This window comes from Ranitomeya variabilis, chromosome 2, assembly GCF_051348905.1.
Source record: "Ranitomeya variabilis isolate aRanVar5 chromosome 2, aRanVar5.hap1, whole genome shotgun sequence".
NCBI classification, from domain to species: Eukaryota; Metazoa; Chordata; class Amphibia; order Anura; family Dendrobatidae; genus Ranitomeya; species Ranitomeya variabilis.
Window position 1 is genome coordinate 702,693,294 of NC_135233.1, and position 25,826 is coordinate 702,719,119.

Genomic DNA, 25,826 nt, shown 5'->3' on the forward strand with positions numbered 1-25,826 from the left:
GAGAGTAGCACAGTGTTGTCTTTGCCAGCTTGGTACTTTGGGTAAAATTAATCATTTTGTATGTGTATTGCCCCTGCTGTGGCCAATTCATTAAAGAGGCATTATATATTTTTTCTGAAATAGGATTCCAAAATAACATGAGATAACAAAATTAACACTTATTTGGTTTCTACTTTTAGTTTCGGCTCAGTTCTTCCAGAATCTCTTCTATGGAGGACTTAATAAAGTTTCTGAATTTGGAGAAGGTAAAAACATTCACTATTTTGGCAGTAAGTAGCATAGAATTATAGATTGTAAGCTGGTGAGCAGGGCCCTCATTCTTCATGTAACTGTTAAACAATCGGATGTGTTAAATAAAATGTTCCTGTGCTGAGATAATCTTGTAAATGTGCCCTTGCTGTGTGCTGTGTAATGGCTGTGTCTGACCGTACAGCGTCTTGATCTGATCATACCACAGCTCCTGGGCAGGGGGGAAGGAAAAGAGAGTATCCAGACATTACAGCAGGGGATCACAGCTTATTCTTCTGTGAGGTAAAACATTTCCCCACTTGTTTTTAAACAAAGTTTTACCTCAAATAAAGAATCAGCCGTGATATCATGCTGTTCTGTCTATATACTCTTTTGCTTTCTCCCCTGCCCAGTAGCCATGGTATGATCACACCATGTTCCTGTACGGTCAGACACAGCCATTACACAGTACACAGCAGGGGCACATTTCTCAGCACAGGAACATTTTTAAAAACACATCCAATTGTGCAACTTATAATTGTTAAAAGATCTTTTGAATAAAATGTTGATTAAAATGAACTTTGTTCATGGTAAAACCCCTTTATGCAGGGTTTCCTCAGTCATCCTTCTCTTGACACCATGATAGATACATCAAGGATCATGGCAGTGCCTAATTTGAATGGTAGGATTTTTGTAGCTGGTAAAGTGAACTGATGGCTATGTGTGATCTTATCTGACATAGTTAAAAATAACTTTCATAAGGTTTATTTTTACAAATAAAATACTGCAAACTTTGGTAAGATAGAAAGAGATGTAGCCAATCTCTCACTATAGCTATAAGAATTTGTTTTTCTTCAGATTGTATTCAGTTCTTCAAGAATCTGCTCCTAGACGGAGTTGACAAACTTAGTCAGTTTGGACAAGGTAATATTATTTAATTATACATTTTTATGTAATGGTATAACTATTTTGTGGTAATCATTTAGGCATTCATACTTTACTTACATGAACAATGGCAAATAGGCAGTAATATAGCACAGCTGCACTCTTGGATTGGAGAAACTGAAATATTGGTTGTCAATTTCATGAGATAAAATGCCTCTTGTGTAATTGGATACTGTTAAAATAACCATGAATGTAAAAAAGATCCCTAAAGCTGTAAATTCCATTTGAATGGAATTACATATGCAGATTTTTTTTTTGTACATTATTTTATTCCTAATGACCAAAACTTTGAATCCAAAGGAGAAATATTAGTGTTTGCTCTTTTTGGATTCAGTCCTACAGTGATACTTTCCATATGTCTCCATAAATTTTATCTAAAACTACATCAGTTTTTCACACAAGTCCCAAGAATGGAAAAGAATGGAAAAAAAGTATGAAATCAAATAAATGAGAGAAAAATATTATACTTTGTCTGTAAATGGCAAAAGTATGTGAAACTTTAGGATTAGCAGATAATATGAAGGTGAATTTAGAGTCTGATATATACAATCAATGGGTTGACAATCATGGATGAGTGAGTGATCTGCTTTATTTAAAGAGCAGGAATCATTTAAAGTCTGATCTGCAGAACACATGTCTGTGGAAGGCATTTAAAACAATGTTTTGTAGATGTTTGAAAGCAAAATATATATATATATATATATATATACATATACTGTATATATACAGTATATATATGGAGCGGCCCCCAAGCGCAGGGCAGTGGGGTACTTGGTACCGGGTCTCTCGGTTCTGGGGAAGTCACATTGGCCTGACCCGGTCCGTGGCCCTGCTAAGGGGCGCCCAATAAAAGGGTGTTTGTGATGGTGTAGGTCGCAGTAAATAACGAGGACACAGGGTTGCAGTCTCTTTACCTTTTTACTGAAGGCTTCGGCATCCGCAATCCAGAGCACTGCTAACAGGGCTTGCTGAGACCCGCCGGTCCGAAGGCACATCCAGAGTTCCCTTTGCAGGTGGAAATCAGTAGCCTTCCTACCAGCGCCTGTGTGTTGTAGTACCTCCCTGCTGAGCACCACGGGATAGTCCTCACAACTGTCGTGTTCGTTTCTGTTCTTTCTCTCCATCCCCCAGATGATCTGGATAGGACGCACCCGTATGACGGGATAGGCCTGGAGTTATTTTATAGGGACCCTAGAGACGCCCCTCTCCCACAATTGCTTCCGTTGTCTTCATTAGGTGTAAAAGGTGAGACAGACAAGCTAAAGTTAACTGCCCTGCCGTAGTTCAAAGTAATGTGTAGAGCCTATTACTTCCTCGGTGCTCCAGCCACCGACTACGCGCCTCAGAAGGATGTTGCCGATCTTGGGGCACGACTCCTGGTTCTATCGCCTTTGTGCTGTGATCTCGTTTCTCACTTCTCCACAATATACTTCGCTTCGTGTCCTTTCTTAGGAGACTGCCGCTATAAGGTACAGGCACGGCTCCGTGATGATCTGTCTGTGCTAGGCCACTGTCAGGATCCCACCCGACAGGTCCTCTCCCGAACTCTCCCGGGCTGCTTTCTTTCTAACTTCCTATCCAACCCCCAGTTTTACCCATGTGTGAGGAGTGGCCTAGTAGATAGGACCTTTTGCTCCCCCTGGTGGCCGGAGTGTGAAGTGTAATGTGTGACTGTGATACCTGGTCAGGTGAACTCTTTTAGTGCCATCAGACGTACCATCACTCCCCTTAGCGGCAGAGCGACGTTACTGCAACGACCAGGACTCTGGGGCGCTGCATATATACTGTATATTTTAAATTAAAAGTGTTATATTTGGATAAAAAAGTACTGCATTACAGTATAAAAACCTCAAACCATCTGTGAAGCATGGTGGTAGTTTCTTGGATTGGGCCATCATTGATGGAACAATGAATTCTACATTATATTTGCAAATCACAAAGAAAACATTACATTAATCAATTAAGTCAATTAAGTCAATAAGCTCAATCTCAAGAGAATGTCAGTCATACTCATACAGAAAGACAAGAACCCAAGCACACACTATTCATACTACAAAATAGATAAACAGAAATAAAGTCAAAGCTTTGGAACAGCCAAGTCAAAGTCCAAACATTAGTCATAGAGATTTGTTGCGGAAGGACCCGAGGTTAACAGTTAGTTGGATAAAACCCAGTAACATGAGATAGGTACATTTGTTTTATAGGGAGTAAGAGGTACAGAAAGTGCCTGAATAAGCAACAACTACCAGTAAAGTTTAGAGCCAGCTATTGCTGTACGATGAGGACATGATTGATACTGAACGCTCTTTGCAGACTTGTTCATGACTAGTGTTGAGCATTCCGATACCGCAAGTATCGGGTATCGGCCGATATTTGCTGTATCGGAATTCCGATACCGAGATCCGATACTTTTGTGGTATCGGGTATCTGTATCGAAACAACATTAATGTAAAAATGTGTAAAAGAGAGAATTAAAATAAAAAATATTGCTATACTCACCTCTCCGACGCAGCCTGCACCTTACCGAGGGAAGTGGCAGCGTTCTTTGTTTAAAATTCGCGCTTTTCTTTCCTTACGTGAAGTCCCGGCTTTGTGATTGGTTGCGTCGCAGTCACATGGGCGACGCAACCAATCACAGCAAGCCGTGACGTAATTTCAGGTCCTTAAGGATTTTAAAATTACGTCCCGGCTTTGTGATTGGTTGCGTCGCAGTCACATGGGCGACGCAACCAATCACAAGCCGTGACGTCATGGGAGGCTGGACACGCGCGCATTTTAAAATGCGCGCTTGTCCAGCCTCCCGTGACGTCCCGGCTTGTGATTGGTTGCGTCGCGATCAACCAATCACAAGCCGGGAGGCTGGACACGCGCGCATTTTAAAATGCGCGCTTGTCCAGCCTCCCGTGACGTCCCGGCTTGTGATTGGTTGCGTCGCGATCAACCAATCACAAGCCGGGAGGCTGGACAAGCGCGCATTTTAAAATGTGCGCGTGTCCAGCCTCCCGGCTTGTGATTGGTTGACCGCAAAGCAACCAATCACAAGCCGGGACGTCACGGGAGGTTGGACAAGCGCGCATTTTAAAATGCGCGCGTGTCCAGCCTCCCGGCTTGTGATTGGTTGACCGCGACGCAACCAATCACAAAGCCGGGACGTAATTTTAAAATCCTGAAGGACCTGAAATTACGTCACGGCTTGCTGTGATTGGTTGCGTCGCCCATGTGACTGCGACGCAACCAATCACAACGCCGGAACGTAATTTTAAAATCCTGAAGGACCTGAAATTACGTCACGGCTTGCTGTGATTGGTTGCGTCCCGGCCACATGGGCGGCACGCGACCAATCACAAGCCGGGACTTCACGTAAAGGAAAGAAAAGCGCAAATTTTAAACAAAGAACGCTGCCGCTTCCCTCGGTAAGGTGCAGGCTGCGTCGGAGAGGTGAGTATAGCAATATTTTTTATTTTAATTCTTTATTTTACACATTAATATGGATCCCAGGGCCTGAAGGAGAGTTTCCTCTCCTTCAGACCCTGGGAACCATCAGGGATACCGTCCGATACATGAGTCCCATTGACTTGTATTGGTATCGGGTATCGGTATCGGATTGGATCCGATACTTTGCCGGTATCGGCCGATACTTTCCGATACCGATACTTTCAAGTATCGGAAGGTATCGCTCAACACTATTCATGACTGGTGTACATTTCTGATGACAGACTTAATGAATCAGCCCTTATGTATTTATCTGAGTTCATTTATGCACACACTGCTGAAACAAATCTTTTCAGAAATACATAGTGCATTTTATGGTGCCAGAAAGTTGTACCCTGTAAAACCATCCAAAATGTCTGTACAGAAATATGCAATGAAACCTGTACAGAGAATTTTATATATAAACTAGATGGTGGCCCGATTCTAATGCATCGGGTATTCTAGAATATGTATGTAGTTTATTTATAAAGTTTTCAAAATAATGCAATTTATACACAGGATGCAGCAGGCCGCGACCAATTAGCGAAGCGTGGTTCAAATTCCACGCCAATTCGCGGGCGGACTGCTACTGTCGCTGATTGTTCGCGGCCGGGCATGACCAATCAGTGAAGCCAGGGCCGGCTCCAGGTTTTTGAGGGCCCCGGGCGAAAGAGTTTCAGTGGGCCCCCCTCTTTAACACATACCACGATTCATGATGCACAGATACAGCAGAGAAACATAGCACAGCCAAGTAGCATATAACACAGCCACATAGTATATTGCCCAGCCACGTAGTATATAGCACAGCCCACGTAGTAAATAGCACAGACATGTAGTATATTGCCCAGCCACGTAGTATATTGCCCAGCCATGTAGTATATTGCCCAGCCACATAGTATATAGCACAGACACATAGTATATTGCCCAGCCACGTAGTATATAGCACAGACACATAGTATATTGCCCAGCCATGTAGTATATTGCCCAGCCACATAGTATATAGCACAGACGCGTAGTATATTGCCCAGCCATGTAGTATATTGCCCAGCCACGTAGTATATTGCCCAGCCACATAGTATATAGCACAGACACGTAGTATATTGCCCAGCCACGTAGTATATTGCCCAGCCACGTAGTATATTGCCCAGCCACGTAGTATATAGCACAAACATGTAGTGTATAGCACAGACGTGTAGTATATTGCCCAGACATGTAATATATTGCATAGCCATGTAGTATATTGCCCAGCCATGTAGTATATAGCACAGACATGCAGTATATTGCCCAGCCACATAGTATATTGCCCAGCCACATAGTATATAGCACAGACATGTAGTATATTGCCCAGCCACGTAGTATATTGCCCAGCCACATAGTATATAGCACAAACACGTAGTGTATAGCACAGACACGTAGTATATTGCCCAGCCATGTAATATATTGCATAGCCATGTAGTATATTGCACAGCCACGTAATATATTGCACAGCCACATAGTGTATAGCACAGCCACATAGTATATAGCACAGAGACATAGTATATAACACTGCCCATGCAGTATATAACCCAGGCCACGTAGTATAGAGCACAGCAATGTAGTATATTGCCTGTTGTGAATTCTGCTTTTGGGTTCCCTCCGGTGGTAGTAGGTGGTAATGCAGTTGTCCCTGGGTTGCAGTCCTGGTCAGGTGTGTCTGCTGATTGCAGTTCTGACTGGGGTATTTAGGTGTGTAGAATTCATTAGTCCTTGCCAGTTGTCAATTGTTGTTGGGAGGTGTTGGACCTCTGCTTGGTTCCTCCTGCCTTTCTGCCAAATCAGCAAAGATAAGTGTCTGGTTTTGTTTCTGTGGCACACATGCTGTGTGCTTCATAATTCAGTGCTATTCTTTTGTGTTTTCTTGTCCAGCTTAGATTGTGTCAGTATTTTCTCAGTCTTGTTGGATTCTCTGGGGTTGCAGATATTCATTCCACGTCTTTAGTTAGATTGTGGAATTTTTTGTATTATCTGCGGTGGATATTTTTGGAAGGGTTTTATTACTGACCGCCTAGTATTCTGTCCTATCCTTTCCTATTTAGCTAGAGTGGCCTCTTTTGCTAAATCCTGTTTTCTACCTGCGTGTGTCTTTTCTTCTCCTACTCACAGTCATTATTCGTGGGGGGCTGCCTATCCTTTGGGGTTCTGCTCTGAGGCAAGGTAGTATTCCTATTTCCATCTATAGGGGTATTTAGTCCTCCGGCTGTGTCGAGGTGTCTAGGGTTTGTTAGGCACACCCCACGGCTACTTCTAGTTGCGGTGTTAGTTCAGGATTTGCGGTCAGTACAGTTTCCACCTACTCCAGAGAAAGTTTCATGCGGCTCCAAGGTCACCGGATCATAACAATTGCCCAGCCACATAATACATACCACAGCCATGTAGTATATAGCACAGCCCACATAGTATATAGCACAGAGATGTAGTACATAACACAGCCCACACAGTATCTAACACAGCCCACGTAGTATATAGCAATGTGGGCACCATATCCCTGTTAAAAAAAGAATTAAAATAAAAAATAGTTATATACTCACCTTCCGTCGGCCCCCGGATCCAGCCCAGATGTTTACTGATGCTCCTCGCAATGCTCCAGTCCCAAGAGTGCATTGCGGTCTCGCGACATGATGTTATAGCGGTCTCGTCAGACCGCTACGTCATCATCTTGCGAGACCGCAATGCATGGACCGGACCATCGTGAGGAGCGGGAAAGGAGTCGGAAGGTGAGTATAGAATGATTTTTTATTTTTTAATTATTTTTAACATTAGATCTTTTTAATATTGATGCTGCATAGGCAGCATCAATAGTAAAAAGTTGGTCACACAGGGTTAATAGCAGTGTTAACGGACTGCATTACACCATGGCATAACGCGGTCCCTTAACGCTGCCATTATCCCTGTGTGAGCACTGACTGGAGGGGAGTATGGAGTGGCCATTTCGCAGCTGCACTGTGCCCGTCGCTGATTGGTCGTGGCCGTTTGACCATGACCAATCAGCGACTTGGGATTTCCGTGACAGACAGACAGACAGAAAGACGGAAGTGACCCTTAGACAGTTATATACTAGATGTGTGTATATATATATATATATATATATATATATATACTGTATATCTTGCATTAATATGAATATAAATTTCAGTGAAAATGTGGGGCATTTCCACTAAACATAATGCTTACTGTGGGTTTTATGCAATGTCCTATCCTGTGTGGATCCAACCATAGTGCAAAACACAAAGTACTGACATTCCTTATAATTAGTTACCTTTGCATTGTATTCTACTTCTGGTCTTGTGACATTTTTTATTACAATATGTTGAAATATTGGGAAATAATTGATCATTTTGTGTCAAAGGCCGGGGTCACACTTGCGAGTTTAATGCGAGAAACTCGCATCAATACCCGGCACTGCCGCCGGCACTCGGACCGGAGCGTTCAGCTGCATAGAAAAACATGCAGCCACACGCTCCGATCCCGAGTGCTGGTGTATTGATATGAGAGACTCGCGTGAGTTTTATTGAACTCGCAAGTGTGACCCCGGCCAAAAATGCCTTTTTCTTTTAGGCCTTCTTCAGTACTTCCAAAACCTATTCTACGATGCGCTTGAAAAGGTTAATGAGTTAAAGGAAGGTAATATCACTATCAAACGTTTATTGCAGATTTGTTATCAGATTGTACAATTCACACTGCATATACCCGTACACTGCAAAAATAGGGAATCCTTAGCAGATCTTAGAGATTTGTTTTTGTAATTTATGCAGATTGTATTTTAAAATCTGGTAACAAATTCACTTTTTTTCTTTTTAATTGATAACAAAAATTCCAGTCTTTCATTTCTTTTTTTCATATTGAATTGCCTAATAACATTACCTGTTAAAAACCTTCATGGCAAACAGGGATATTTTGCCAGGGGAAGTTTCAATAGTCCATTAATTTCCCCTGCAGCAAGAACAAACTTTGGGAGCTCCTCTCAATGATGTCCTTAAGGTTTCAAGAGACGTTTTGCTTTTATCGAATAACACTGTCAATATTCAATTCTTACTTTTCTTTAGCCAAAACATAGAAATGATTCCCAAAGAGTTTGAAAGATAAACTATCATCAGATTTTGTTTTATAAAATGAATACATTATTAAATAGATCTAAAAGTCCTGGTGAGGCTGGTGTACACACTTTATAAATCCATGATAGAATTACTACATGATCATTTTTGAACATTTTTTTGTTTGATATTAAAGTAAGCAGTTTTTTAGTTTAACTCTATCCAGACATAAGAAATCTTAAGAATAATATTATACAGCTATTCTGACATGCATATTCAAAGTAAGTACATTGGCCTCATCAGGTCTTGAATATTTATTTATTAACATATGCAGCTTTCGTTCTTCATCAAAGCTATAAAGTGCCAAGCCTCATAGGTTGATGGGGGTTGGGTGGGAAGCTGTCAGCTCTTTAATAACTATGCACAGCAGAGTATGGACTTCAAAGAAAGTTAGTGGGTCCATAAATTCTTATGCATGCTCATACAGGAGCTGAGCGTTTCTGCCTTGTGGTTTGCCCAATCAGTACAGGTGTCAGGATTTGTACCTTCAGGGATTTTACGGGACAGCAATGTATCAGCCAGTACACAAATTTAATTATACTTTAAAATAAAGTGTTTGAACATTATTTCAGGTCTTCAACTTTAAATTTTTCATCTAATTATTATCTAATAAATTTTCATTTGTTCAGATCTTTTACATTACTTCCAGTGTCTTTTTTATGAAGGACTTAATAGACTTTCTAAGTTGGGAGAAGGTAATTGTAGTCCTCATTGCACCTGCACTAGACTATAGATCAGCATGTCTTACTTTTACCCAAACTATTATCTGCTAAGGTAGTTTTGATTGCTCCAATTAGTGCATGTGAACAGTAGTATAGAACCATGGCAGTAATACTAGTAGATATAGCACTAAAGTCATTACGCGATGTTCAGAAGTAGTATTAGGTCCAGTACTTAGATTACCAACTTTTGTTATGTCATCTTCAGACCTTCTTCACTACTGCCAGCGTGTTTGCAATGACATTCTCATTTCACTTGATAAACTCAGAAAAGGTAACTAAGCTTTATGGAAAGGATGAATGATAATCCACTGCATTTCCTTCAGATAGTGAAAATGGCTGAGCTTTGCTTTCTGGACGGCTGCAACTTGAAGGCTTTCTAGCTTTACCATAAGAGTCCTAGCCTTTGTCAATGACTTACTTAGAAAACACCACAATGAAAACATTTTAATCAAATTGTTTACATTTAGAACTTACATCTGAAGATTTTGGTGGTGAATTTTATGTGATTATTACCTTACCTAATTACGAACAATCGATCAATCAATCACAAATAAATAAATTCTACTCTTAAGTATGGGCAGAGACACTGCAGGGACTATCATGGTATCCCAGTTTTCTTTTTATCTACATAGAAACAAAATGCTTCTTTAGGTGTGGGCTTTTATGGCATCCAAGCTCGCTTTTCAACTTTTGCTCTCATGTTCCTCTACTATGTACGATTCCCACTCACTGCGCACAGAATCACAGTAGTGAGCAACCACTGTGGGATCCTTGATTGAGGTGACAGGATGATGCAGTGAGCCCTTGGTCACACCAAGAGTGTACTGAGGAGCCCTCATTTGCATTTGCAATAAGACAAAAACAGAGAGTGTCATAAGGAGACCTTTTGAGGAAGCTACTGAGTTGATGATTTATAATGTGCTTCTCTTCACAAGATGAGATGTATGAGGGTGCAGGAGGGGAGGTGAGCAGCTAACTGCTGTATATAAGTCAATGGATGGAAGAGAGCTGACTGGGATGTTAAGAGTTAACCCCTTTCCTGGAATGTAACTATCACGCACTCTGGGCCCTGCATTAGAGGCCAAGCTCAATGGAAATGAGCTGTACACTATATAGGATAACATTTTTCATTGCAGGAAAATGGCAGCAGATAGAAAAAACAAGTCAATTACAAATCAGCAATTTAAGAACTGAAGAACTCCTTTAAATCTCATGTAGCACTGTAAACTTTAAGTTTGAATCACATTATAGTCATCGCAGGCTCCATTTAATGCCAGCATTGAGAACAGAAGCATGTGCTGAAATGCGTAGGCAACTGCTTATTGGCTATACTAGCGACTATATTAGCACGGCTTCTGGGACCAGATAAGTAAGCTTACTTTATACAAAACCAAGCCTGTCTCTTTCCAACAGATCTTTATCAGTATGTCTGCAATCTTGCCTATGAAGGGCTTGATAGACTCACTGACTTATGGAAAGGTAAATGCATTGTAGAGCCTAAGTAGAACATGAAAACACTGTCTTTCTTCTGTTTATTAGTCATTCAATCTAATAATGCACTTTAGTATGATTTCTAATAAATGCATACTATTTTTTATTCTAGAATTTTCTTCATAAACATAGCCAGCTGGCTTCAATCTGCACTTTACTTTTTCTTTCGGAACATGTACTGAGTTTCTTTAGGTGCTTGCGTAAAATTATGACCTGTCTGTGTCATTACGAGGTTCTTTTAGCTCTTTTCTACCCTTGTGTACAACAATTTGATGTTTGTGGATTTGAATCATTATGTTTTTGAGGAATTTTAAAAGGAAAGAAGTCTGAGCCAGGAGATTGTAGCAAATATATAAAGTTCTGACACATGTTTTAAAAGTGTTCATGTTTTGGAGAAACCGCACACCAGTCGACACAAAATATGTTTTTAAATTTTAATTATTTTGTTCTCTTATTTAAAGTTCACACCACATCAAGTGCAATATATCTACTCTGTATGCTGTGAAAGATAGCGACATTTCTGGTTTTATACCCTTCATCAGGCACAGACAGATGACCAGGGTACAGAAACTCTGGGTCAAGGGTGGTATTCCCCAATGGCAGACCAGTACCTTTGAATACACAGTAAGGCATCAGAAGCACAGTGGTCTATTGCCTCACTGTGAATCCAATTGAACTGGTCTGACAATCTATTGGGGGATGGTGTAGCTTTTGGGCTAGTGATATCAGGAGTATTGTTAGGATCTTAATAATGCTGGTTCTAGATGGATAAATTGTTTTAAATTCAGTTAGCATAGGAAAGCATGCAAGAGAATACAGTACTGACTAAACACAGTCAGGTAAATACACAATTACATCTAGTGACACAAAGGTAATGTCTTGATGTCTTCTTTGAATGGAGTAGTTGTCTTTCTTCATCTTCTCCAACCAGCCCAGACTGCTACAAATGATTCTTCCAGCCATGACTCTTCTTTGACAAAATCTTCAATTGCAGAGAGCAGTTTCTCAATTATTCTTCATCCTCCCTACACGTTTGATGTCTTTTTTCTCAGATTTTCTATATCACTGACAATAAAGGTTGTAACTTATTCCTTCCCTGTACATAACCTCTGCACAGTTCACAACGTATGCCTAGAGAATATCTTTACAAGAATATCTTTACAGAAGTCAGAGTCCACCAGTTCCTAGTATTCTCGGAGTTACTGTAAAACATTTATCTGTATTGAAATTAACTGAAGCTGGAACTCAGACAATATGGTTGTTCTCATAATCATGCACAAAAAACAAAAACAAAAGAAAATCTACAACTGGAAAATATACCATAGAAAACAAAATAATATGTATTTGTGTCTGGTTTTAATTAGTAAAAACAATCAAGTTCCCATTTGTATTAAACATATCTAAAATATTGTAGAGTGAGTTATAGTATGCATTTATTAAACAAATGAATGGAGAGCACATTGTAAATATCATGTTTAATATAAAATGCTATTTCCTTCCTTTTAAGCTTTCTTAACTACTTTCACAAAGTTTTATGCTGGATGTAACAAGTTCAGTCAATTAAAAGAAGGTATTTTAGCCCTCTAATATAATGAAAGAAGCAAGGACTGGAAAATTCCAGCTATTTCTAACCATTTACCCAACCTGATCTCATGTATTAGAATTGGTTTGTTTTAAATTACTTTAGTACTAATTCATATATTATTAAATGTGAACCTGTTGTGTAAAAAACTGCTATTAGTTTGCAGATATGGTGTTAACCTGCAGTTTAATAGCATTCTAAAACTGCACGGTCACCACGCTGAAAGCCCAGCTATCGAGAGGAAATTAACTTTATTCATTCAGCCAGCTTCCAGCTTTCAGTCATAGAGGTGTGGCTTCAGTCACCACTCAGTACACAGTGAGCGGAGGCTGTCACCATGTCTCAGCACTGACTGACAGCCAGCTCTGTGCAGATGGACTACTGTACTTGCTGTCAGTCAGTGTCGAGGCGTGAATACAGCTGCAGCTCACTATGTACTGAGCAATGACTGAAGCTGTGCCGGCTGCACCTTTATGACTGAAAGCCAGAGGTTGCCAAGAGGAATAAAGTTCATTTCCTATCGGTAGCTGGGCTTTCTGTGCGGTAGCCATACAACTTTAGACCTAGAATACTATTAACCTGCAGATTTTCTCCATATATGTATATATATATATATATATATATATATATATATATATATATATTTTAACATACCCATTTCCCATTAATATTGCAGTTAATACACTACACTGAAATAATATTTTCTTTCAGATGTTCTTCACTATATGAAAACTCTTTTCTATGACGGACTCAATAAAATTACTCAGCTTGCAGAAGGTAAATTCTTTCTGATTCCAGCTCAGCTCATCCCCATCATAAACTCTGTTTTCAAAAATATCGTTCTAGAAAAAAGTCAAGAAGTCAGCTAATATGTAACCCAGCACGTGTTGAACCATATCAAGAGGAAAAAAATTAGGAACATGTTTTATTGGTGTAGATTAAAGGATTAGCATAGGTTAGTAGAATCATATGCCACAATGCACAGACATTCAGTATACTGACAGTGAAAATAGTAATGGAGTGTCTTAATTTGATTTACAAATATGATGGCAACATGCACAAAACATGTTATTATTGTATGATAAATTATAGCAGAAGAATTCCCTACTGAAGAGATATTCTTATGGAAATACCGGACACTGCATTATACCAGAAGCTGAGTTTACATAGTTTTATTTTACATATATAAATGCAAATTGGTTCTAGGCTGTAAAACAGGGACACATGACATATTATATTTGCACAATATCTTTTTTTCTTACAAAATTCTAAAAACTGGCTCTTTTCCACCTCACCTGCATTCCATGAGTCAAATTATCTATGCCTGATTTTTGCTTTCTGGTGCTTTCAAGATAGTTTCTAGTCTTTTGATTGCCTGGGGCAAGTTGTAAAAAGTTGTCTCTTTCCAATATAGGAGATGAGAAAGTACTGGAATGGATGGCATAGCTGCTAAAATGCTGTCCAACTGTAGACACGGAAGGGTTGCCTCAGAGTAATATACACGTTGCACCCTTTGGTGCTCTCTGGTGATGGTTGAGGCAAACTTGTGTCCTACATCTGTAATTCTTTTCTAAGTTCTCATCAGCTAGTCAAATCACAACCATAGTATGAGAGTTGCACAAATTCTCCCATGAGTAATGAATATGAATAGAATTAAACTATATTTATTTATACCAACTAAAGATGGGTTTGCAAAACAGGATATACTGTATGCAGATAACTATAGAGATAGGCAACATTTGTGGGTAACTTCACAGATTTACTACACTGCCTTATATTTTAACGCTTGAGCAGGAATAGCTGAGCTACTGGTGCAGGTTTGTTTATTTCATACAAATACAGTTGAACTTGTATTTTATTGACATCCCTACTAACTCTAGACTTATAATTCCAGTTGTAATGCTTGCTCAGTGATTGCCAGTGATTTCTGTCTATATACTTATAGAGTAAGCTGTCAATGGTTCATTGAGACTAACCATTAGACTCATGAACCACGATTCTTCAAGACCAGTCTTGAGGGGGTGTTCATAGTCAGGCGCTCCTGATTCATTAAAAAGCACTTTCCTCTTAATGAATCAGAATGGTGGGACAAGTTGGGTACACCTTCCTCTGCTCCTCGTCACAAATATTTTCCCAGTCATGGATTGGAGTAAGGTTTTTGATTTAAGGAACTCCACCGTTCATCATGAATTGATGAGCAGAAGTTGCCATGACCTATTCTATTCAAATTCCACCCACCTTGTGAGAGCTGGGCAAAAATTGTGTCAGAAGACCTTAAGTTGCAAAATTTTTGTTCACTACTTTCAAAGCTTTTTATACCAGAATAATGGCATAAAAGCTTTGATGACTAGGACCTAAGGTGTTCCAAATATTCTCCCATAAAACTACATATCAATATGTGTGTATTTTACCTTCAAATTCCTTCCATGCAATTATGTTGGAATATATATATATTTTGTATTTGTTTTCTATTTACTACCTACTTACTATGTATTAACTTAAATCCATCAGATATTCTTCACTTCTTCAAAGATCTCTTCTACAGTGGAGTTGACAAAGCTTCTGATTTTATAGAAGGTATTTTCCATTGCTTTTTTCAATCATAAAGTGTTGGTGTATAGTTTTTCTGGATTTGTTAATTTTGTTTTATTATGCAGTGTGTATGTGTTAGGAGTCGAGTTTCCTCTGCTGCACAGGGGGAATCTCGATCTGTCTCTGCTGCAGTCTCCCATTCTCCATCGGCCGCAGTGGAGCCTGCTCAGCGGAGACGTCGGTCCCAGCGTCTCACTGAGTCTGATTCAGTGCAAAGGGTTATTGCTGCCTCTCCAGGCTCTACTATTGTACCCTGCACTGATCTACGGGAAACAGGCTTTTCTGGGACTAAGTCCTGCTTTGCACACACTGAGCATGCCCAGGGCAAGATCTCTCAGTGGAGATCTAGGGTCACATGCTCAGGTATGGCAATCTCTCATTGGTCCTCTTCTTTAAGGTCCTGTATGTGCTGCAGCTATTTAAGGCTCACATGGCCGCAAGGCCATGCGCTAGTATCTTCATATGTTACATGCTTTGCGCCATTGTGGTCATTTGTGTGAATGTGTTCAGGGACCCGGCTGAAATAAGCCCCTAGAATGCTGGCACCTCCGGCGAGGAGTTCATGTGTGAGAGTATTCAGGGACCCGGCTGAAATAAGCCCCTAGAATGCTGGCACCTCCGGCGAGGAGTGTTGTATGCATGAATGACCACTGACTGCTCTCGTCTGGGTAGTTAGCCTGTGTCTCTGTGAGAGTTAACAGGGCACAGAGCTTTGCTTTCTCGGCCACTCTGTGAAGCTAACAGAGCTGGTTATTACTGCCATATTGCGCAGCCATCCACTTAGCAGCAGGATATTCCTGCACGGTGGATCCCGGGTTGCGAACGCACCAATCACCTCAATAAATATATTCGGTGCGTTCCCCAAACCCTAACAATATGTTACTGTAAAAGTCAGAAGGACGGTAAAACCTAGGATTTACCGGTCAATCTGGACATTCACCGAGGCCGTCGGTAAAAGCTCAAAATGAAAAGTAAAATTGGACTTTTACCGGTGAAGTCTTGGTAAATGTTAACATTTCTCAACAGCGTTGGTAAAAGTCAGATGTATTCCATATAAACGAACGATTTTGGACTTTTACCTGGGCGATTTGGTAAATCTTTACATTTACCAGCATGTGTTGGTAAAAGTAACTTTGAGTCATACACCCTTCTCAGCTACATTTACCAAGAAGCTGTGGTAAATGTGCACATTTACCAACTGCGCTTGGTTAAAGTCAGATGTTCGATCTTCACACCAGATATTTCTGACTTTTACCAACGCTGTTGAGAAATGTTAACATTTACCAAGACTTCACTGGTAAAAGTCCAATTTTACTTTTCATGTTGAGCTTTTACCGACAGCCTCGGTGAATGTCCAGATTGACCGGTAAATCCTAGGTTTTACCATCCTTCTGACTTTTACAGTAACATATATAATAAAATTGATCCTGCACTGAATTTAAATTATGTTAAAAAAAATAATTAAGGATGAATTTGCTATTACATGTGTCCATTTTACAGACTTTGTTACTTTCTTCAATTTTCTTATTTTCTATGATCTTCAGGTTAGCAAAATTTGTAGGAAACTTAAAATGTTTCACCAAAAAATTATTGAGCTGCCTGTATAATGTATGATATATAATGTATGTCTTAACAAGGATCTCTACTTGCATTTTTTAATGGGAAATGTGAAAAAATGCTATAGATCTGCAGATACGGGGTTAAGCTGCAGGTTAATATCGTTCTGACACTCTCCAGCACCTGTACTTTGAGCCCCGTTGCTGAGACAATTAATATTATTCCCCTCAATAGCATTCAGTCACACTGGTGGTGCCGGCCAGGGTTCAGTCACGGCGACTGTAACGATGCCCCATGCACTGACTGACAGCCAGCCCTAATGCTGAGCTGCTGTCAGTCAATGCCGTGGATGCAGTTACAGCCACTGTTCTCTGCGCAAACAGCAGTGACTGAACCTGCTCTGGCACTAAACCCTTGACTGAAGGCTGCCAGGGGAAATAAAGTTCATTTCTTCCTCTAAAGTGGAGCTAAAAGAATGGATGCTGGGCAGGTTCAGAACGCTATTAACCTGCAGATTAATCCACTATCTGCAGGTTAATAGGATTTTTTCTCATGACTGGTTCCCTTTAAAGGAATTTTCTGTCTGTTAAAATGTTAACAATTTTGCAATTAATGTTTTTGGTAGTTACAGCATACAGTATGTATTTATTTTTGTGTTGTCACTGATTAAGTCCTCCATTATTAGTAGTTAGAAATATTTCATATGCCTGTTTAGGAAAAGTAGAACAAGTTTCCATCAATTAGAACTAATGATGAGCGAATATACTCGTTACTCGAGATTTCTTGAGCATGCTCAGGGGTCCTCCGAGTATTTTTTAGTGCTCGGAGATTTAGTTTTTCTTGCAGCAGCTGAATGATTTACATTTGTTAGCCAGCATGAGTACATGTGGGTGTTCCCTAGCAACCAGGCAACCCCCACATGTACTTATGCTGGCTAACAGATGTAAATCATTCAGCTGCGGCAAGAAAAACTAAATCTCCGAGCACTAAAAAATACTCGGAGGACTCCCGAGCATGCTCGAGAAATCTCGAGTAACGAATATATTCGCTCATCACTAGTGCTTATGAATTCAAAGTGCACAATATGCATATTTCACCTTCAACCAAAAGATAGGTAACAGAGATTCTTCTCTTACTTTTTCCATTGAATAACACTCCCCACTCATAAGAAGGCAAAATCTTAGAAGATTAAAGAAATTAAAGCCATGAGAAGGTCCAAACAGGCATTTTCAGTGTAATCTGATGAGACTTCATATTCATCACTTGGTCATGCTGAGAATTCTTCACTCCCCACCGCTTCCTGCCATTAAAGCAACAGGATGGGAATAACGCTTCAGCGTGAGAGTGCGAGAGCATTGAAGTCCATTGTGTTTACAGTGTTTGTCACATATAATGCTCAGTACTTACTATAGGCATGCGGACATTTCATCAGTCTCCTTATTCTCCAATATCAGAGGTCCAGAACCTTGCATGTAACAAACATTTCTCCCTCAATCATCTTCACTGCTCCTAATGCTTCCTGCACAGCTCTTCTCTCCTAGTGCTGTAATGGCAGGAAGGAACTGGAGTGAAAAGTTTTCTGTGAGACACATCAAGTCTCACCAAATCATGCTGAAAATACTTGTTTTGACCTTTCCAATGGGATTTTGCTTTTGTTCACTTTACAATTTTTTTTTATTAGACAGTTTCACACAGGGGAAAGAGTAAAAGCCACAGAGAAGAATCTCTGTTGCTGCCCTCTTGATTGAAGGGTAATTTTGCATATTGGATGCCCTAAACTTCAAAGGCCCATACCTTGGTATAGAAATGGAGAAATAAAAATAGTTTTAATCAGCTCTTCAACCCCATTTTTTTAAACTATTCAGTTTAAAGTTAGAAAAAAAAATGTGTAAAAGGTTTAGTTTAAATGAACAGGTGCTTCTCACAAAATTAGAATATCTTCAAAAAGTTAATTTTTTTCAGTTCTTCAATACAAAAAGTGAAACTCATATATTATATAGAGACATTACAAACAGAGTGATCTATTTCAAGTGTTTATTTCTGTTAATGTTGATGATTTTGGCTTACAGCCAATGAAAACCCAAAAGTTAAAATCCCAGTAAATTAGAATACTTTATAACACCAGCTTGAAAAATGATTTTAAAATCTGAAATGTTGGCCTAGTGAAATGTATGTTCAGTAAATACACTCCTTTTGCATCAATTACTGCATCATTGCGGCATGGCATGGAGGCGATCAGACTGTGGCACTGCTGAGGTGTTATGGAAGCCCAGGTTGCTTTGATGGCAGCCTTCAGCTTGTCTGCATTTTTGGGTCTGGTGTTATGATCCCTAGTGGCTGAGGATCACAAATTGACCAGCAAGTGATTAAACTAAAGATGAGCTCTAGGGAGATGGTAACTGGACTGATCGCAAATCTGAACCTATCCAACACAACTAGAGGTAGCCAGTGAACGTGCCTAAAAAATTCCTAGACGTCTCGAACCAGCCTGAGGAACTAGCTACCCCTAAAGAGAAAGAAAGACCTCGCTTGCCTCCAGAGAAATAATCCCCAAAGATATAGAAGCCCCCAACAAATATTAACGGTGAAATAAGAAGAAGGCACATACATAGGGATGAAATCAGATTCAGCAAAAGAGGCCCACTAGTACTAGAAAGCAGAAAATAGAGCAGGGGTCTATGCGATCAATAAAAAACCCTTACAAAATATCCATCCTGAGATTTCAAGAACCCACACACCAACTAACGGTGTGTGGGGAGAAACTCAGCCCACTAGAGCAACCAGCAAGCGAGGGAATTACATTTTAGCAAGCTGGAACAGAAAACATGATAAACACTGCTGATCAAAAAAAGAGCAAACAAAACTTAGCTTGTCCTGGATGGACTGGGAGCAAGGTAGTCAGAAGGAATCTGAGTAGCACTGATTACATCGACAGCCGGCAACAAGTGGAAGTAAAACAGAGCTATATAGGAACCTCCCAGAGGATAATGAACCAGCTGATAGCCAGAGACCAGCAGGATAACAGACAAAGCCACCAGGGGGAACCCAAAGCAAAAGTCACACCATACCACCAGTGACCACAAGAGGGAGCCCGAACACAGAGTTCACAACAGTACCCCCCCTTGAGGAGGGGTCACCGAACCCTCATGAAAACCACCAGGGCAATCAGGATGAGCCACATGGAAGGCACGAACCAAATCAGCTGCATGAACATCAGAGGCGACAACCCAAGAATTGTCCTCCTGACCATAGCCCTTTCATTTAACCAAATAATGGAGCCTCCATCTAGAAATACGAGAATCCAAGATCTTCTCCACCACGTATTCCAATTCTCCCTCAACCAGCACCGGGGCAGGAGGCTCAACCGGAGGAACCACAGGCACCACATACCTCCGCAACAACGAGCGATGGAACACATTATGAATAGCAAATGATGCTGGGAGGTCCAGACGAAATGACACAGGGCCAAGGACTTCCAGAATCTTATAAGGACCGATAAACCGAGGCTTGAACTTAGGAGAGGAGACCTTCATAGGAACGAAGCGAGAAGACAACCACACCAAGTCCCCAACGCGAAGTCGGAGACCCACACAGCGACGGCGGTTGGCAAAGAGCTGAGCCTTCTCTTGAGACAGCTTCAAATTGTCCACCACATGATTCCAAATCTGATACAACCTATCAACCACAACATCCACTCCAGGACAGTCAGAAGGCTCCACCTGACCCGAGGAAAAACGAGGATGAAACCCCAAATTACAAAAGAAAGGAGAAACCAAAGTAGCAGAACTAGCCCGATTATTAAGGGCAAACTCGGCCAACGGCAAAAAAGTAACCCAGTCGTCCTGATCAGCAGAAACAAAACATCTTAAATAAGTCTCCAAGGTCTGATTAGTTCGCTCGGTTTGGCCATTCGTCTGAGGATGGAAGGCCGACGAAAAAGACAAATCAATGCCCAATTTAGCACAAAAGGTCCGCCAAAATCTAGACACAAACTGGGATCCTCTGTCAGAAACAATGTTCTCAGGAATCCCGTGCAAACGAACCACATTTTGAAAAAACAGTGGAACCAACTCGGAGGAGGAAAGCAACTTAGGCAAGGGCACCAAATGAACCATCTTAGAAAAACGATCACACACCACCCAGATGACAGACATTCTCTGAGAGACAGGGAGATCAGAAAATAAAATCCATGGAAATGTGCATCCAAGGCCTCTTCGGGACAGGCAAAGGTAACAGCAAACCACTGGCTCGAGAACAGCAAGGCTTAGCCCGAGCACAAATACCACAAGACTGCACAAAGGAACGCACATCCCGCGACAAGGAAGGCCACCAAAAAGACCTGGCCACCAAGGCTCTGGTACCAAATATTCCAGGATGGCCCGCCAACACCGAAGAATGAACCTCGGAGATGACTCTGTTGGTCCATCTATCCGGGACAAACAGTCTCTCCGGTGGACAGCGATCAGGTCTATCCGCCTGAAACTCTTGCAGCACACGTCGCAAATCTGGGGAGATGGCAGACAAAATCACCCCTTCTCTAAGAATACCAGCCGGCTCTGAATCTCCAGGAGAGTCAGGCACAAAACTCCTAGAAAGATCATGAGCCTTCACATTCTTCGAACCAGGCAGGTACGAAACCACTAAATCAAAACGAGAGAAAAACAACGACCAACGAGCCTGTCTGGGATTAAGCCGCTTGGCCGACTCGAGATAAATCAAATTCTTGTGATCAGTCAAGACCACCACACGATGCTTAGCTCCCTCGAGCCAATGTCGCCACTCCTCAAATGCCCACTTCATAGCCAACAACTCCCGATTACCGACATCATAATTCCGCTCGGCAGGCGAAAACTTTCTTGAAAACAAAGCACATGGCTTGATCACAGAGTCATCGGAGCTTCTCTGCGACAAAACAGCCCCCGCTCCAATCTCGGAAGCATCAACCTCCACCTGGAAAGGAAGTGAGACATCTGGCTGACATAAGACCGGAGCCAAAGAAAACCGGCGCTTCAGCTCCCGAAAGGCCTCCACAGCCGCAGAGGACCAATTAGTCACATCAGAACCTTTCTTGGTCAAATCCGTCAAAGGCTTAACAACACCAGAAAAATTAGCTATGAAGCGACGGTAAAAATTAGCAAAACCCAAGAACTTCTAAAGACTCTTAACAGATGTAGGCTGCGTCCAGTCATGAATAGCCTGAACCTTGACTGGGTCCATCTCAATAGTAGAAGGAGAAAAAATGAAACCCAAAAAAGAAATCTTCTGGACTCCAAAAAGACATTTTGAGTCCTTCACAAATAAAGCATTGTCACGCAGGACCTGAAAGACCATCCTGACCTGACTGATCGCAAATCTGAACCTATCCAACACAACTAGAGGTAGCCAGTGAACGTGCCTAATAAATTCCTAGACGTCTCGAGCCAGCCTGAGGAACTAGCTACCCCTAAAGAGAAAGAAAGACCTCGCTTGTCTCCAGAGAAATAATCCCCAAAGATATAGAAGCCCCCAACAAATATTAACGGTGAAATAAGAAGAAGGCACATACATAGGGATGAAATCAGTTTCAGCAAAAGAGGCCCACTAGTACTAGAAAGCAGAAAATAGAGCAGGGGTCTATGCGATCAATAAAAAACCCTTACAAAATATCCATCCTGAGATTTCAAGAACCCACACACCAACTAACGGTGTGTGGGGAGAAACTCAGCCCACTAGAGCAACCAGCAAGCGAGGGAATTACATTTTAGCAAGCTGGAACAGAAAACATGATAAACACTGCTGATCAAAAAAAGAGCAAACAAAACTTAGCTTGTCCTGGATGGACTGGGAGCAAGGTAGTCAGAAGGAATCTGAGTAGCACTGATTACATCGACAGCCGGCAACAAGTGGAAGTAAAACAGAGCTATATAGGAACCTCCCAGAGGATAACGAACCAGCTGATAGCCAGAGACCAGCAGGATAACAGACAAAGCCACCAGGGGGAGCCGAAAGCAAAAGTCACACCATACCACCAGTGACCACAAGAGGGAGCCCGAACACAGAGTTCACAACAGTCTGGTGTCTCTCATCTTTCTCTTGACAATACCCCAAAGATTTTCTATGGGGTTAAGGTCAGGCAAAGTTTGCTGGCCAATCAATCACAGTGATACTGTTGTTTTTAAACCAGGTATTGGTACTCTTGGCAGTGTGGACAGGTGCCTAGTCCTGCTAGAGAATGAAATTTCCATCTCCAAAAAGCTTTTAGGCAGAGGGAAGCATGAAGTGCTCTAAAATGTCCTGGTAGATGGCTGCATTGACTTTTTGTCTTGATAAAACATAGTGGACCTACACCAGCAGATGACATGGCTCCCCAAGCCATCACTGATTGTGGAAACATCACAATAAACCTCAAGCAGCTTGGATTGTGTGCCTCTCCACTCTTCCTTCAGACTCTGGGACCTTGATTTCCAAATAAAATGCAAAATTTGCTTTAATCTGAAAACACCTTGGACCACTGAGCAACAGTCCAGTTCTTTTTCTCCTTGGCTGAGGTAAGACGCTTCTGCTCATGAGTGGCTAGACAGAAGGAATGCAACACTTGTATCCCATGTCCTTGATACATTTGTGTGTGGTGGCTCTTGAAGCAATTACTCCAGCAGCAGTCCACTCCTTGTGAATCTCCCCCCAATTTTTGAATGGCCTTTTCTTAACAATCCTTTCAAGGCTGCAGTTATCTCAGTTGCTTGAGCACCTTTTCCTACCACACTTTTTTTTCCTTCCACTCAACTTTCCATTAATATGCTTGGATACAACACTCTGTGAACAGCCACCTTCTTTAGCAATGACCTTTTGTGGCTTACCCTCCTTGTGGAGTGTGTCAATGATTGACTTCTGGACATCTGTCAAGTCAGCAGACTAAGGGACCTTTTTAAATGCTTAGGAAGCCTTTGCAGATGTTTTTTGTTGATTATTCTAATTTACAGAGATAATCACTTTTGGGTTTTCATTGGCTGTAAGCCATAATCATCAACATTAACAGAAATAAACACTTGAAATAGATCACTCTGATAGCAATGACTCTATATAATATATGAGTTTCACGTTTTGCATTGAACAACTGAAATAAATTAACTTTTTGATGATATTCTAATTCTGTGAGAAGCACCTGTATAATACTAAAGATTAAGCTTAATGTCAAATGTCATATTTCTTATTGTAATTAACATTTCTTAATATGGCATTTCTTTATAAAAAAAATAAAGATTTTCTCATGCCTAAATGTTTTACTCACAAACCATTTTATCTTTCAGGGATTTCTCAATATTTTCAAAGTCTCTTCTGTGCTGGACTTGACAAACTAACTAAGTTTAGGGAAGGTAATGAAACTCTGCATTGTAACCATGGTATAAAATACCAATTTTGACACTTGGAGATGATTTTAATTTGCCACTGCTTGTGTTAATGCTAGTTAAAAATTTAAAACAGCAATTGTTTGATATCTTTCAGATCTTCTTGACAACTTACAAAACCTTTTCTTTGATGGATTCAATAGTCTTAAGCAGTTAGGAGATGGTAAAGTTATGCTTTTATAGTGGTTTCAAAATGTGTTCTTTTATCTTCTTTTTTTATAACATAAACTTTATTGGATCCAGAGTAAGAAGATACATTGACAACAGCCATTTAAATAATTGCAATCATTAACCAATAGTTCAAGATTTGGTCAATATTCCAAACTACTGCCTTACAAGGAACCAGATAATTTTTAACAATAACTCAGACTTACACAAATAACAAAAATAATTGCTCTTTTTGGTAATGTCAGTTATGAAGTGCTCACCTTGACAATTTGTAATGTTACATAACAAATATCAGGTACTCTATGCTGCCTTAATAGAAAAATTGTATTCATAATCAGATTTTAAGCTTTCTGACCCATTATTCATACTGTTCACAAAATGTCTAAATTGAAGATATTTGAAAAAGTCTCTCTTATTAATGCTATATTTATCCACCAGTGAAGAAAATGTAGACAGAGCATTAGCTTGCATCAAGTTCCCCAATCGAGTTATTCCTCTTTCTATCCAATCATCTAGCCTAAGGAATGGGATGGCATACTGCAGTGTTTTGAGCGGAACATTTTCCAATCTAAAGGGGACCAGTTTATATCCTATATTTTTATTCCTCCAAACTTTTATTCCAGCTACAATTGTAGGGGAAGTATTGGGAGAGAAATTCCTAGATAATCTTAGGGGCCATAGGAAGGTTCTTTTCTCTTCTGATAAATGATAAGTTATCATTGATAACTAATAACTTGTCAAATAATCCAGTGGATAAAACCCATCATTGGATTTCCATAGTACAGTAACTAATCTAGCAATACTTGTAATCGTTGACCATAATCTTTGATTTGATCTTTAGCTTTAGAATTACTGTACATTGTGCTAATCTCAGAGGAAATGCAATATCACATCTTTATCCAATTGAAACATAATTTAATTTGACCTTAAACTTTAACGTTTTAGCATATTCATTAAGAATCCTATGTTTTGCTTTATTTTTTTTATCATCACCCACACAAAGTAATTCATAAAGTAAAGTGACAGAAACCCTGTCAATTATAGCTTGTGCTTATCTTTGTATTATAGCTGGATAGACATGGGAATAGTCTTTTCAGATTCTGCCACCAATTCACTTGTCATGAAGCAGGAACATTTTTATTTAATCTGTCACAGTAATACCAAAACTAAGCTCATCCGCCTGTTCGACTTGTCTTCTTGACGTTCACATGTCTAGCAGAGAATTTACTACAGTAGTCATATTGTATCCTAAGCCTTGTTACTAAGGATAAAAATAAATAAATCTGCCAACAACAGTTTACCTTGGAAACATAAAGGAGAAATCTCTTCAAAATGAAATACAGAACATTGTTAGAACATTTCTAATTTAAAAAAAAAAACAAAAAGTGATTTTTTGCCTGTATTGGAACCTCTTGATAGAAGCAATGAATGCAAGATGTGAACAGATGAGAAAAAAGATAGCTTTCTTAGGTTATGTGCACACAACGTCTTTTTCCGCCTGGATCCCAACTGAAAAAGCGCTCAATAAACAATAAACAGAATAAACATATGCACA

The 25,826-nt window shown here is 40.3% G+C and overlaps 2 protein-coding genes across 3 annotated transcripts in view; one reads left to right on the forward strand and one right to left on the reverse strand.

Moving 5' to 3' along the window:
• The window catches only part of LOC143807647 (uncharacterized), a 255,796-nt gene that overhangs the window by 135,336 nt on the left and 94,634 nt on the right, over positions 1-25,826 (reverse strand). The window lies entirely within an intron of this gene.
• The window catches only part of LOC143803926 (uncharacterized), a 123,560-nt gene that overhangs the window by 90,121 nt on the left and 7,613 nt on the right, over positions 1-25,826 (forward strand). Inside the window, exons 13-22 of the mRNA XM_077281683.1 lie at positions 180-245; positions 1,087-1,152; positions 8,239-8,304; positions 9,404-9,469; positions 9,702-9,767; positions 10,910-10,975; positions 13,281-13,346; positions 15,081-15,146; positions 24,005-24,070; positions 24,201-24,266. Coding sequence (XP_077137798.1) covers positions 180-245; positions 1,087-1,152; positions 8,239-8,304; positions 9,404-9,469; positions 9,702-9,767; positions 10,910-10,975; positions 13,281-13,346; positions 15,081-15,146; positions 24,005-24,070; positions 24,201-24,266 — 660 coding nt within the window. The remainder of the gene's footprint in view (positions 1-179; positions 246-1,086; positions 1,153-8,238; positions 8,305-9,403; positions 9,470-9,701; positions 9,768-10,909; positions 10,976-13,280; positions 13,347-15,080; positions 15,147-24,004; positions 24,071-24,200; positions 24,267-25,826) is intronic.